At 30.9% G+C, this 15,546-nt stretch overlaps 4 protein-coding genes across 5 annotated transcripts in view; 2 read left to right on the forward strand and 2 right to left on the reverse strand.

Moving 5' to 3' along the window:
• Positions 1–81: 81 nt before the first annotated feature.
• LOC146532977 (uncharacterized) lies at positions 82–2,351 on the reverse strand. Its single transcript, XM_085196432.1, has 5 exons — positions 2,192–2,351; positions 1,413–1,560; positions 1,071–1,194; positions 738–923; positions 82–309 (listed from the first exon to the last, which is right to left on the reverse strand). The coding sequence occupies exons 1-5, from the start codon at positions 2,260–2,262 to the stop codon at positions 143–145; spliced, it is 696 nt and encodes a 231-aa protein (XP_085052558.1). The 5' UTR covers positions 2,263–2,351; the 3' UTR covers positions 82–142.
• Positions 2,352–3,330: 979 nt separating this feature from the next.
• Positions 3,331–10,247, reverse strand: Lamtor1 (Late endosomal/lysosomal adaptor, MAPK and MTOR activator 1). 2 transcript variants are annotated; one of them, XM_085196434.1, is made up of 4 exons: positions 10,029–10,247; positions 8,494–8,639; positions 7,089–7,290; positions 3,331–6,542 (listed from the first exon to the last, which is right to left on the reverse strand). In XM_085196434.1, the coding sequence occupies exons 1-4, from the start codon at positions 10,134–10,136 to the stop codon at positions 6,450–6,452; spliced, it is 549 nt and encodes a 182-aa protein (XP_085052560.1). In that variant the 5' UTR covers positions 10,137–10,247; the 3' UTR covers positions 3,331–6,449. The 2 variants fall into 2 exon arrangements, with proteins under 2 accessions (XP_085052560.1, XP_085052561.1); XM_085196435.1 differs by lacking the exon at positions 10,029–10,247 and adding an exon at positions 9,630–9,950.
• Positions 10,248–10,539: 292 nt separating this feature from the next.
• LOC146532979 (endoplasmic reticulum-Golgi intermediate compartment protein 2) lies at positions 10,540–13,176 on the forward strand. The gene has a single exon (XM_085196431.1). The coding sequence runs from the start codon at positions 10,677–10,679 to the stop codon at positions 11,835–11,837; it is 1,161 nt and encodes a 386-aa protein (XP_085052557.1). The 5' UTR covers positions 10,540–10,676; the 3' UTR covers positions 11,838–13,176.
• A 165-nt stretch (positions 13,177–13,341) lies between these two features.
• Positions 13,342–15,546, forward strand: part of LOC146532980 (uncharacterized) — a 109,075-nt gene continuing 106,870 nt past the window's right edge. The window contains exon 1 of the mRNA XM_085196436.1: positions 13,342–13,645. The gene's annotated coding sequence lies outside the window, so the exon portion shown is untranslated. The remainder of the gene's footprint in view (positions 13,646–15,546) is intronic.

A 15,546-nucleotide genomic window follows, 5' to 3' on the forward strand; every position in this document is an offset into this window, starting at 1 on the left:
GTTGAACAGGTATAATTAAAAAAAAAATAGCCCAACAAAATATATCATGAAAAACACCAAGTCTAAAAATTAAACACCATAAACAACAAATACACAGTTTATTTCAACAAAAAAAATTACAATAACAAAACAAATACATAATTCAAATCCTATAAGTATAGGAAAAAGGATTTTTCCACCGTCCATATTTTGGTTCCTCTCGGGAAGGTCCAAAGGGGTTGTTGTCTAACACCACTTGGGCTAACAGGCCGTGACTCACTCCATAGCTTGTATCTCCTGTGTTCACTCGCAATATACGACGAAGCTCTTCTGCAAATATAGATATTATTAAAAATACTATTATTTAAAAACTTAAAATATCTAATCAGTTTACGTTTATACCACAACAGGGAACCAGACCGAGGAAATGAAAATATCAAATATTTAAATATTTGACTTGACTTGACTTGACTTGACTTGACTTGACTTGACTTGACTTGACTTGACTGGACTTGACTTGACTTGACTTGACTTGACTTGACTTGACTTGACTTGACTTGACTTGACTTGACTTGACTTGACTTGACTTGACTTGACTTGACTTGACTTGACTTGACTTGACTTGACAAGAACTGGGACTCGACCCACTCCAGTCGCGTTCACAGTCGCGCGCTTTTGCCTCTTTTCTCCGCGACGGCCTTAATCTCTAAATAATCTCATTAAATATTAAATATAAGACTAAAATAAAAGAAATTCACTTTGCAATGACGCATCGAACTTAGGCTTCATAGACAATGCAGAAGGTGGATCCGCATACTTCTCCGGTTTGGGGTGCCTATAAGAACCTTTTTGACTCGTGTCCGGGATGTAAATATCGTCTGGCAGGCGTAGTGTTTGTAGAGCTCGGGCTCTACGCGCTAAGTTGACTGACATAAATGGTAGTTCTGTAAATAAATAAGTATTTAGAACAAAATTAATATGGAACATCGATTGCCTCTAAATCTGTTAACGTACTGTATTATAATTATATCGATATGTAATTGAAATGAATATTAATTATTATAATAATTATAATATATTTAATAACAAACCTCGGGAACAGTATTTAGTAAGATATTCAGTTCGTTTCAAATCTTGTATTTCGTGATCTATGGGAGTTGGATCTATGTCTTCAGACATATACATTTTTGTCAACTTTGGATGATCTTCATCAAACTGAATATGGAAATAACAATTACTTTATTAAAGTTTCACGCTGTATCCCGCATACAGCTCCGCATGCACTCTCGACACTCCTTTCCCCACTTTCTGTCGAATTCTGGAGGCAATGCGTGACAACTAGCAGAACTCGACGCCGCTACATTCAATTACAATTATATTTTAATAAATATAATTTACAATAAATTCTAACTTTAGTTATACGAGTTGCATACCCTTTTAACAGCATCCTTATAGTATTCAAAGTTAATGGGACAGAGGACATCTGGACATTTACGAGGATCTTTCTTAGCTTTGAGAGTATCACGACTTACGCCGACGATGAGGCAGTCGTCGTCAATAGCTTTACGACGAGGGCTTTTACTAAAGTCAAGTAAAAAAATATATTACAAATTATTTATTGTTTTAGCTTAACTTGACGCACATAGGCAGAGGGAATCTAGTAGTTTAAGGCACTTTGTCCCCACTTCCCTTAACCACTTTCCGCGGCATTGTGAAGGTATTGCATGTTGAGTGGCAGAACTTAACACCGTGCTTTGCCTCGATACCGGAGCAAAGAAAATGAAAATATTAAATATTTCATTTTCTGGAGTGGACATCGAACTCACTGCCCCTCGAGCCTTTGCGATACAACTTACCAAGGCTCCCTAATATGTTACATACAGCAGTCGGTAGATCATGAATTTGAATTCAAATTTCAAATAAAGATAATATAGCTAAGAATTTGGCTGGTTTCGCCTACTCAATGACTACTGATTCAAATTGAAAAATTTCTTTGTGTTGAATTGTCATATATAATCTTATATAATTTATAGAAAAAACGCTAGTCTCTTTACATCACGTACTTCTTTTCGACGTAACCCACTAAGCCTGCAGTTAGCTTACCTCGGACACTGAATATATTGTGTCATACCTGATACCCTACACAAGTCTGTTACTTCCCATAAGCCCACAATTTAGTAAAAATTTAAGATATTTTTTATATTTTACTTACGGTTTATCCTTTTTAACAAAATCAACCATATAAACTGATTTAAATTCAATTTCGCCGTCAAATACAGACATAATTGAATATAAAGTATTAAAAATATTTTCACAAAAACTATTATACAAGATTGCAACTTTCAAAATAATGTATAACGTTATGTTCTTTACTTTATGGTTTTTAGGCTTGCTAGTTTACTTCGCAAAGGTTATGTAGAATGAAAAAGACACAATGGATATTATTTAACTGTTTAATTTAAATGTAAAGAAAATAACATAGTTAAAGGACAAAAGTTTAGCTTCACAAAAAGTTTTTAAATAATCCACACTCAAAATTTACTAGTAGGTAATTTTTGACATGTGTCAGAATTTTTGCATTCTCTATTGTCTCAGCTAGAGATGGGTCTTTTATAAGCTAATGATTGCTGTAAGCTGTTAAGCATGTTACGGTCATCTCTATTCAAATCTAACAAAAAACCATTAATTCATCGAGTTTATTAAAATAACATCTAGCTCCACCTGGACTTCAGAATGTTCATTTGTTGATGTACTATGGGTGTTACAGTTATTAATGTTATTTTCTTCGCTTCTGTTTGATTATTACAATCAAAAAAAATTCAATTACTTCTATTTGATTATTACAATCTGCTTTTCCGATTAATTATTATAATACGCGTCAACGGGTCCTCTAGTATTAATAATTAAGTATTTCAAAGCTTACCGTTAAAATTTTTCTACACTCTGCCATTAAACAAGTGGAAGAGTTGTCTTCATTTGATTTGAATATCTATAGATGCCATCTATCTGTATTTGATTTTGTCCGCCCCCGTCTCTGCTTTTAACAAATTCAGTAAGTAAAATTTAAATAGATAAGCGAAAGTATTCAGCTATGCGATACGAATTGAAATAGCAACAAACGAAAGAGCAACAGCGCGAAACCATACATAAACGGTAAAGGGCGGGGCGCGGGAGACGCTACGTCAACCGGCGACGAACACATACTGTATTATTGTCAATACAACATTGACAATAATGGGGCCTCTACGTGTTGGACCTATGTACCCACACATGCCTTCCAAAGGACCGGGTTCTTTTGAACCCGTAAATCTTTAAATAGAAACATAATAATAAGAATAATACTAGAAAAAATACAAATTAATTTCTTTATTCATTAGGTACATCTATAATGGCATAATCAACACATTCTGATATAAATTGCTATAACATAATATTTAACAGAACTTTCATGCAGACAGCCTTATACACTAAAATATATTTTTATAATAATAAGAAAAAATATTTTGAGCTTTATGGAAAAAAAATGAAAGAAAATTTACTTTTTTCAATAAACAAATTATAAATAAAATTAGAAATTATGTAATTCAGAAGTATTGTTGTCCTTTTCAGTCTAATAAGTCAGAAAAGGTCGACATTATTATAACTGTCATTACCATAAACGTCACTTAAACGTTAAATTGCTAATACAGATTCAAAATAAGTTGACATTTTAAATAAATTGATTCAATCATTTTTTAACATAGTTCTTTCAATATATTTACTTCTAAAGCAGTCTGACGATGGAAAAGCTCTTTTTACCGTACAAATAAATTGATATAACTTTAAAATGTTATTTATTCACTTATCATTTTATTCATATTGAAATTCTATATGAAAAAATTTAAATAAAGGCAATCTATTTTATACAAAAAAATTTTGTAAATACTGCTATAAAAATCTTTATAGCAGTATTTACAAAATTTCATTTGAAATACAATTCTACTTTCAATTTCATTATTCTATGATTTGTATATGTAGAATTATAAACGCTAGTGTTGTTTATTTAAAAGATATCCAAGGGTAGGATTAAACTGTAACTCTTTTAAAACTTTTGTATAAAACTTTCAATACAAATAAAGTGATGATAACATAGTAAATAGTTTTTGGCAATTACATTTTTCTTACATTTATTCACATGCAAAATCATTGAATTCTTTAATATAGATAATGAAACATTAAACATAATTAACATATAATACTAATGTTTATTAGTTATTTATACACAATACATTTATTAATTACTTATTTTTAAAAAGAAAAGTTTAATCATAGTGGTCATTTTACAAATTAAACAATTTATATAACAATTTCAGAAACAAATGTATTTTTTTAAAATAAAGGATTCTCATAATTTAAATTAAAAAATCAATTTAAAACATACAACGAAACATTTATGAAAACAAGTTATATTTCTTGTTAAAATTACATATTCATTCTAATAAGCTATTTCGTTCGTGAGAAAAAAATATATTACAAATTCGCTCTATATATGTTTTAAATAAAAAATATAAGACATGAATTTGTAATTAACTTTTTTGTTACAAATATAAAGGCACGCGACACATACGAGAAGAGCTTTAGTTTTATAATCCACAGACTAAATATGGATATGAAAGATCTCGCGTGTAAATGCCCTAATATCACATAGAGTATAAAATATTATAACATATAAATTTTAATCGTTATACCTTCAACATAAATGGAGAAGTTTAAAATTATATAATTTTAAAATATGGAAAGAAAAATAGATCAATGTTTTCAGTAATTTATCATAATAGTCAAGAAGAAAACGTTTTTCATTATAAAGAAATATTTGAAACAAGATAATCTAAAATAATACGAATATTAAAATATAACCAATTTAAAAAAAAAAACAAATATAATTCTTAGATAGAATTAATTCAATCTACACATTATAGTCAAAGTTGAGGATAGATAATAAACTTTAATTTGTATTGATTTACATAAAATGGCGTCAGTCAAATGGCCACAGTACCGAAATTATTAAGCAAAAAGCTCTAAATACTTTTTTCTATATAAAAAGTCCATTTACACTGCATTTATATATAAATTCACAACACTTTCCCAAAATTGTGGAGAGAAATGGGTTGATGTGGCAACAATAAAAGTTGATAATAAATCGTTTAATATTTGAAGTACTGTTATTTGTTTTTTCTTTCATAATATAATTACTCTTCATTATTCTTCTTCGTCAGTTTTTCTTTTATTTTAGCTACATTGCATAGTCGGTAGATCGGCATGCAAATTATTTTCAATTTGAACCCAAAGCCGTTGCGTAAGAAAATAGTGGTTTTATACTATTCAAATGTGTTTAGTTAGTGTGTTTTTATGAATTATCCAAATATGTTAACTTATAATTTCAGTTTAATCGCTGTAATGTCCTATAAATACTGGAGTAAAATGAAAATCACTCGTCACGGTAATAGAAAAAAAATGTGGATAAAAAAATATATTTAGAAGTACGCAATTAATTGCATAAACATTAAAAACCTTGTATAGTCTTTTTTCTTAAATAATAAATATTTATTTCGTCTTTTAGACGTGTCGGTGGCATATTTTATGTGTAGTGTGCGTAATAGATTGAAAAAAAAGTACAATGTAGACTTGGATTTACATAAGTGGAAGAAACTAAAAAAAACTAACTAAAACACTAAAATGCGAGAAAATTGTATGCTGAAATATTAACAGCTGTCATTTAAAATAACATTGTATTTTTAACATTTTGAAAGTGGTATTCCACATTACTAAAACGTATTTACACAATATCATTAAGGAAGAAGCAAACCAGTTTTATAGTCCGCAGTTTATCCACAAATAAATTATAATATAATTAGTGTTAAATGTCGCATATCTGGTCAGTACACAATTTATTGTATTTACATATTATGTTAGTGTTATTTAACCTTGTTTACATTTATTCATATTGGAAGACAAAACGCCATTTTAAAATCAACCATTTACTTTCAAGTGATAAAAATCACTATTGAATTTAATAAGACATTAATAGATTCTCTATATAATTAACACATTCTCATGTCTTCTTTTTATTATTTTTTTATGATTATTATTTGTTTATGTATAGGTAGGTTCGGTGTGCAATAAACAGTTATTAACACCAGTCAAAATTATTATTTTTTTAACCCACTTAAAAAAGGAGGTTCTCATTTTGATTTGTGTGTGTATTTCTGGCTGAAGCGACTTTGATGCAGTGTTTAGAAAAGTACTCGTCATACTTAGGGGGTTATAATATTTTAACCGACTTCAAAAAAAGAGTTTCTCAGTTTGACAAGAAATATTTTATAGCAAATCAACCCATTTCCCCCGCTTTCCTACCAAAATCTACTTATTTTGATATATAGCAGTGTTTATCAATTTTTATCGTCCTCTGACACGGACGCGGAACTTCTTTGCTATGGAACCCTAAAAGGCACTACGAGATCCTCATGATGTTCTACACGAAGCTCAGAAATGGCTGAAGCTGCCTTTTTAACTGCATTTGTTATCTGGAATTTGATAATTGATCTATTAAAATACTATGCTACTAATATTATGAACGTGAAAGTTTAAGGTGGATGTTTGTAATACTTAATGCGCGCCACGACTGGCCTCAACAAGTAGAAATCGGCTATAATATAATAATAAATCGCGTTTGGATTTCAACTGGCTTTACAGATTCGTCACGTCTACGTGCACCGTTTCTTATTTCGCACATGTTTTTACACGCCAATAACAAATGAAATGAAATGAATTTTAAACTGAGGCCAGTTACGGCACAAGAGCACACGTGTGTGACTGTAAACACGCCAGAGTGTGGGTTCGATTCCTACTAGAGGATATGGAATATTTCATGTTTTCATTTTCCTTGCTCTGGTAACGAGACAAAGCGCGCTCAACACGCAATACCTCCAGAATTCGGCAGAAAGTGGGGAACGGAAGTGTTAACTTAACAGGGAGGGAACCTCCCTCTGCCCACTCTGCTTATGTGCTAGATAAAGCGTGAAGCGAAAATAAAGTAGGTATATGACTTAAAATAACACATGAACCCTTACCAAATCCTTATCACCACTCGTTATCGGCGGGGCCACCAGCACTTGTCTTCTCACTGCAGGCGGTAAATCTGCTAAGAGCCTCGCCTGCGCGGGCGCAGGTAGCGTAGCGGTTGCCGCGCGCGCCGTGTACGCGCGCACTCGTTCACTGTACGCGCCCGCTTCCAGCGAGTAGGGGCCGAGAGCGCTTACGTCTATTACATTACTGAAAGACACGTCAAAAATCTAAATTATTGATTATTTTGTAAAACAGTAGTATAGTCCTAGCAATTATAACGTTTCTGGTAAACGCGGCGCTAAAAAATTTGTGAAGACAAGACTTTAAAAGGCGGCTTGAGAACGCAACGTTAATTCACCTAACACCTACCTAACAGATAGTGTCGATATATCACAAAAATATTTCTTTACTTGAGATAGAGCATTACGCGAAAATGAAATAGGCAAGGAGAAGTGAATAAGATTTCTTATTCAAAGAGAAACTAAGATATTAATCAATTAGTCACATGCGATATGATAATATGTCCATTACATTGTTTAAATTGATCTGTATTTATATTCCTTTGAAGATCTTTTTGCTAAACTTTCAATAGAATTGTGTTGCATTTAGTAAATGTTACCTACCATCTCACATATATAACTTAAAATATTATTAAATATTAATGCATATTATTGATAAGATATTGCAGAAAGAAGGAAGAAGGAATTGATATTTTTCTCCTTTATTGATTCTAGCCAGTAACTAGTAGTAGTAATGTTTATTACTTCACTGCAATATATAACATAATGCTCATTTTCTCCCATTTACACATTGCTAATTAGGTGAAGAAGCCCAACGATGTCCATTAATATATGGAAATATGCGTGGAATTAAGTCTATAACCTTCAATAACCTATTTAGGTTTCATAAGTTATGTTTAAGCGTAGATAAGGCCTAGTTCTAAATTCTAGGACAGATATTTACAATATCAAATATCTAATATATTAAAAAGGATTACATGTTTGAAAACATGACATTACGAAACCTTTGCAGTAGTATATAGTAAACTTTGAGGTATCAAACTGACCACACCGGAGGGCAAGACTAGGTACTTCATTCTGCACAAACCTAGGGCAGTAAGCTAGGCTAACTAAGAAATCATTGACGGTAGGTTGATATAATAATTGCAACAACTGATGAATGCCACGTCAGTCTATTTTAGCTATATTGACACATGTCCTTAGACTACTGCAAAGTATTCAAAAGTTCATCTTCGTTTACAAAAATACGTGATTAAACCGGTTTAACAGTTTCATTTAAAATTATTATTAATTGCGAAAATGAAAACCTTATTACACAGATATTTTTAATTAAAATTAACTCTGAATTCTATAATTTGTTGATATTAATTTATAATATAACAAAACTCACGTAGCAGTCTCATGCAATATTCTACTTAGTGCACTCTGTTCATCTGGTTTTCTAGGTGGCGTTGAAGCACAGGCGGTCGGTGAAGGTGTCTCCTGTTGCTGTTCTGGCACTTCCAGTAAATGGGTCCTTTCATTTACTATGTTTTCCTATAATATAAATAAAGATAGCCTTGAATCAGAATATTACTTATCCAATTAGGTACAATACAAGCACTTTTGAATTGTTAAGTAACATAAAACTAAAGTAGTGTCCCATCAACCCGCAACATTGTGCTTTGCTTACTATTGGGCCACTAAGTGCATTTATGACTAAGTTACTTACTATAAGCAAAATATATTCAAGGTTATAATAAAATAATTTTTCCGATATGCTCAAACAAAGAACATTATCTGGTTTCAATATACAATATATAATATGCAATATGTCTAAAGTGACAAATTGCACGATAAGAATTATTTTATTGACTCTATACACTTGCAATATAATAAAATGTTCAATCATGGAATGGAAGTGTCTTAATGGGAATGGAATCTCTTAACACTAGCTTCCCTTCTCTTCCTAGCCTGCTATATGAGGGATACAGTATGAAGCTAAAAATAATGAAAAAACAGGATAAATATGTTTGCTTATATTATAGTAGTTTCAGATTTCAGAGTGGTACAGCACTATGCTGTGTTTGAACTACCAAAGTAAGGAAATAAAAACAATTTAAATAGAATTTTTCCCCTAAGTGGATGACAAACTGACAACCTTTGTCAGACAATAAACATCTATTAAATGATTAAAATTATGTTTCTTTTTATAAATTATTTAATTTATTCAACAACGTAAAATAATTACAGTTTACACTATCTTAAATAACATTTGAAAAACAGAGCTTGGGTTCATTTTCAACAAATTATTATTTTGTACCACATCTATGTAAAAATATTGATATAGAAACTATATAACAAAAATAAATGTTCAAGGTAATGCTTTGTTTCAAATAATACTAGTGTAATGAGTAATCCTTTTAACAGGTGTGGCACAACATCTCATACCTTAACAATTGTAATTAATTGCTTGTCATAAGAAGTATAAAACAAACAGCCATAAATTCCAAAATAATGTTATTCAATGATGAAAAATATACTCACAGAAGTATAGTCCATAAAAAAAGATTATTGTATTACAATGCTAATTGTAATAAGTGAGAAAATAATTGTTATTTCTCATAACATTAAATAATACCAATTATTTACGTATGATAATGGAGCGATAATGAAAAAAGTAATATAAATACGCCATTAAATAGTACGATAAGCTGTACTCATATTTCCAGGTTCACAATTCAGATAAAAATGCCAGTCAACTGGGAAGACCGATAACAACGCATAATGCCTGTTTGACAGGAAGAATTATTTATTTTATGTATGCAGTATTCTTTTAACGTTCAATAAATTACGTCCTCACGTAGACACAGTGGATTAACATTATATTTACATATACTCGCTATATCTAGTCAGACGTGGAAAATAGGTAAATTATTTCATTACCTGCGGATCCGTTTCTTTGTGGCAGATGCTGTAGCAGCAACCCATGACTGCGCTTTTTAATGAGCCGAAGCATGAATGCAGTACGCTTTCTTCGCCGTCCGACTGCATAAATATTTTGTAACGTATATTAGTATTATAAATAGAAATATCCGTAATTCACATACGAAGTCGACAAATTCGCGACTCGCACGTAACTTCACGCAGCTAGCATAGGATTTGTCAAATTTGAAATGACGCTGTCAATGTCAAAATTGACAATTTGCGTGTGTCTATGTTCACGCGGAAGATCCGCATAATAAGCATAGGAGATAAGAACTATAAGATTAAATTATGATATGCTGAATTGATACTCAAATCAATAATCAAGTACGTTTTGTTTAATCAACAGAATATATCACGTTTAAAAATGAAGCATTCAAATATTTATAGAAAAAACTACGGTACCATATATTATGAAGAAAAGTTACGTCTACGCAAATAATATTTTTTATTACCTGTAATAATTTAGACAGCTCACTCAGCTGTCTCCTGTCAACTGACAGGGGTCATCAACTTTTGAAGCTTGGTGGGAAGTTATAAACACGTCAACACTTTAAGTTTTCTCATTAATTGGCTTACTTTAACTAAATAAACAATTTAAATACGAATATGATTAGATACCGGGGTAAAAAGAAGGTTCTGGATAAAGTGAAGGAGTTAGATGCATTTTCTAAAGTGCCAGACGAATACGTAGACAGTACACCGGTCGGCGGCACTTTTTCTGTTATAACCTTCTTTATCATCGTATGGCTTGTTTATAGTGAAGTATCATATTTTCTAGACAGTAATTTAGTATTTAGATTTATGCCAGACATAGATATGGATGAAAAGCTAAGAATTAATATAGATATAACTATTGCAATGCCTTGTTCTAATATCGGAGCTGATATACTTGATTCAACATCTCAAAGTGTGTTTGGATTTGGTGAACTTCAAGAAGACGATACGTGGTGGGAACTAACTCAAGAACAGCAAGATGCTTTCGACGCTGTCAAATATTTAAATTCTTATTTACGTGAAGAATATCATTCTGTATGGCAGTTACTTTGGAAGAAGGGTCACGGATCTGTGAGAGCGACGATACCAGAACGAAAAACTAAGCCCAATCGAAGACCAGACGCTTGCCGTCTCCATGGTGTCTTAATCTTAAATAAAGTTGCAGGCAACTTTCATATCACTGCAGGAAAAAGCTTACACTTACCAAGAGGTCATATACATTTAAATATGCTGTTTGATGACACACCACAGAACTTTAGCCATAGAATACATAGACTTAGCTTTGGAAGTCCAGCAAATGGAATTATATATCCTTTAGAAGGTGATGAAAAGATAACACCAGATGAAAATATGCTATACCAATACTTCATAGAAGTTGTTCCCACTGATGTAGATACAACATTTGAGTCAATAAAAACATTTCAATATTCTGTCAAAGAGCTTCAAAGACCAATAAGTCACACTCAAGGATCTCATGGAGTTCCAGGGATTTTTTTTAAATATGACATGGCAGCTTTAAAAATTCAAGTATATCAAGAAAGAGAGAATTTATTACAATTTATGTTACGCTTATTCTCTATTATAGGAGGCATATATGTAATTGTAAGTTTTATTAACACAATAGTGTTGACAATTCGGACTTCATTTGTAAATGTTGTTGCTCCACAGGTTATAAAAAAAATAGATGATAGTAAATTTTCAAATAAAATGGATAAAAACCTTTTGTTATCCACACCCGATCTGAATGTACCTGTAGATGTAATGCAACAATGACAGTGATATGTTTAATCATGTTATTTTATACTTTCTGACACTTGTGTTTTGCAAGGTATGTAAAGAGAATTTATAATGGAGCATGATTCTTCACTTATTTGTTATTAAGACATTGTATAATAGATTGTATTCATTTGTTGTATTTTAGCTAAACCTACTTCTAGCCAGCTATCATGGTGCAGTAGGTCAGTATCTATCTGACTGTAATTGTGATAGTCCTATATTCAATTGTTGTTCAAGGATTTTATTCCTTGCTCTGGTAGAATGTTGAGTTCCACCACTCAACATGCAATGTTTTAAAAATTGGGCAGAAAGTGGGGAGAGTGTCTTAAATAAGTTCCCTACTGTCTACCTTGTTATGTGTAAGAGGTAAAAGTGTATAGCTTGCTAGCTAATTGTTTCTTTATTTCTTAATCGCTTCCACATATATCAAATCTAATGTATATGTGAACTCCACATTATTGGTTAAGCATTGTCATTATTGCATTTATTTAGGCAGTTTTTATTGGCTTTACAATAAAATGATGTTATTATTTGTATATTTTGGTCTATTATTAATAATATAGTGATGATCGATGTCATTACAGTTTTATTAACGTAATATGTTAAATTGTGATCTAATAAATCAAATGAAATTTTATTTAAGATATTAATAAAGCCGGCAACAACCTGTAGCTCCTCTGCTGTATGGTGGTGATCACTTAACATCACCGCTTGTTTATCTTGTCTTTTTCCTTTAAAAAATATATATTTAATAAGTCATTTTAATATTGATGTATAAATAAACTTTATAAATATTTTTAATTGGTATTTTTAAGCAAAAATGTATGACATATATAATATACAATGTTGGATAAAAATTTTATTGTATTAGACCATTTTTATTATAATCAAGTTTCAGTCTTGTTTTAATTAAATAGAACTTTTTTGTTTAGACATTAGCCCTTTTTTCAAACATTGTCATGGTTCAAAAATTATAGAGACTATTTAAATAAATTTGTTTAAAATATTTTATTTTAAACTTTACTATGTAACTAACTTAATTTCTATAGCTTGAAAACTATTATTTAAATCCTCTTGTACAGTAAGTAGGTATAGAAGGTATATTTATATATTCGAAATAGTCAACATTGGTATTAGCATATTAAGATACGTATATAATTTAATATATTTTTATTTTAAACCTTTTATTTATTATTATTATATTGTGAGACTAGCACTAAGGAATATAATCTCAGAGTATTTTTAATAGCATACTAAGTTTTATATTAATAAACCATGAATTACGTACAATCATATATTTTTCAAATAAATTATAATAAATAAAATGAGACTTATATCGCAGGTGTTTTTATTCCAAGTTACAATTCACTTACTGGGGGGTTGCGCACCATTGGTGTGTTCTGTCCCCTTTTTTCAAATAGAAATTATCATCTATCTCTTTCACATGCTTGTTTTTCTCAAAGTGACGACGATAGCCGAGCAAACAACGAAGTGTGTCGAGCCATTCGCGCGGCGACACCGTCTGATCGAGACGTGTACTGTATCATAACCGATATCCGAAAAAAAGTTTGCAATTATAAAACTTTTAATCAAAAATAAACAATTTAAAACAAAATCGATCAGTGGCGTGCATTTTAGTGAAAATTGTGTTTTGTGTAGTGTTTTATTGTTAAAAAGCGATTATTATACCGGGGCTTATATTATATGGTTTATTCTTTTGGCGTGGTGAAAGTAGACCTTTAAGTTCATAAGGACACACTGGTCGCAACTCGAAGCGAAGTTTCGCATCAAGTTGCTGGAGGAAGGTGAGTTTGAATTACCTACTTATTATCTATACTGTTATAAGTCAAATTAAGTAACTGCTCTATTAAACGATGGCAATATAGACTATTAATTAGTCCTAGTGCTTTAATGCATATTAAAATGTTGCCTCATAGAGTCTCCGTTATCTCGATAACTTAGGAAATTAGCTCTAAGTGACTTGTCTTACGAATGAACATATAGGTTATGATTAGTTTTACGACTATGCATGCATATAACATAGAATATTAATTAAAATTGTTAATTTGTAATAGTTTTAAAACTTTTAAAGTTAATTATATCAACTAAATTAATCGTAATGGCATCCATTCATGGTGGACTGTAGGTCAGTGCCCTATACCTGTTGAGCTCCATCCCAGCCGGTTCTCCCACTGCCTGCGGGCAAATAAAAAATATGTCACCTTTTTTTATATTGATATTATATTTAATATATAACAATTGTTTGTTTTTATACCAAAATGAAGATGACGTTATGTGATATTATCATTTGCACGTTGTTATCAATGTTTAAATAGACCTTGCATGCTGCAATTTAGTTTTGTAAATTTGTTTTGTTTGACGAGTTTTTTATTATTATTTCGAGGATGTTCTGCCGCAGCGTTACGGTTGTGGGTTCTATTCCCACTCTGGGGTATGATTTATTTTCATAATGGAAATAATGATATTAATTTTTAACCGACTTCAGTAAAAGGAGCTTATCAATTCGACTGTATTGTTTTTTAATTTTTGTTACCTCAGAACTTTTGACTGGGTGAACCGATTTTGATGATTCGTTTTTTATTTGAAAGCTTGTGGTTTTTTATACCCGTGTGGATTTTAATTTGGTTCATTTCTAACAATATTATCTATGAGAAAATCACATCAAGTCTTAAATATGCGTTAAGCGTATGCGCGACAAACGGACTAATAACTCAATATTACAGCAACCGATTTGGATGATTCTTTTTTTATTAGAAAGGATACACTTCTAGTTTGATGAGAGTTTGGATAGATTCTCATTATGGGATCCGGTTCAAGTCGGATTTTTTAGTTACAAAATAATATTATACGTCTTTAAGTCCACGCAAACAAAAAGCTGGGGACAACGACTAATAACCACATAATCCTGCGGATAAACCAGATCCACCACCGACATAACTGACTGATATCACTATCGATTCTTTTAGTTAAGACGTAACTAACATCATATTAACCTATTACTTATATTTCAAATAAATAAAGCTACATTTACTTACATTTTGATCTAAAACAACTTCTAAACTCGAGATAATAGTTTGTCATGCAAATGTTTATTTATTATAACCTCACCATATTTACAAAGTTGACTCACAGATGGCTTAGAGTAACGACAAGTTTTATGTTTTATACACAAAGTTTGTCTCTTGAGATGAAGATGAAATAGATGAACGAACTTAAAAGTTATTTTTCTTAGAAGATTAATAGGTAATATAAATTTATCACACAGACTAAATATACATAGCTAGATTTTTTTGATTAAATATATAAATTTGTTAACACAGAGTAAATATATTTGGTAACACAGACAAAGCGCGATGTTGACCAGTCAAACACGTAAAAGTAAAATATAGCATGATCTATAGAGCTTCTTGTGAAAGAACATTACAAAACTCTAAATTACTTATGTGAGAACAAGCGAATCCGCAGGTAGGAGCTAGTCTAGACTTAATTACATATTTAGTGAACACGTTAATTGTAATTATTTTATAATGAAATAGTGACTATCATGCATAATCAGTGTAATATCGGTAACAGATACTGAACATCTATTAAGTAAATTACATCTTAATGCCTTCATTTTGTAACATAAATTACTGTATTATGTAACTTAATTGCATATTATACTTTTTTAATAAGAAATATTAAA

This window comes from Heliconius melpomene, chromosome 13 (genome assembly GCF_056956725.1).
Source record: "Heliconius melpomene rosina isolate 202511_hmr_F chromosome 13, ASM5695672v1, whole genome shotgun sequence".
NCBI classification, from domain to species: domain Eukaryota; kingdom Metazoa; phylum Arthropoda; class Insecta; order Lepidoptera; family Nymphalidae; genus Heliconius; species Heliconius melpomene.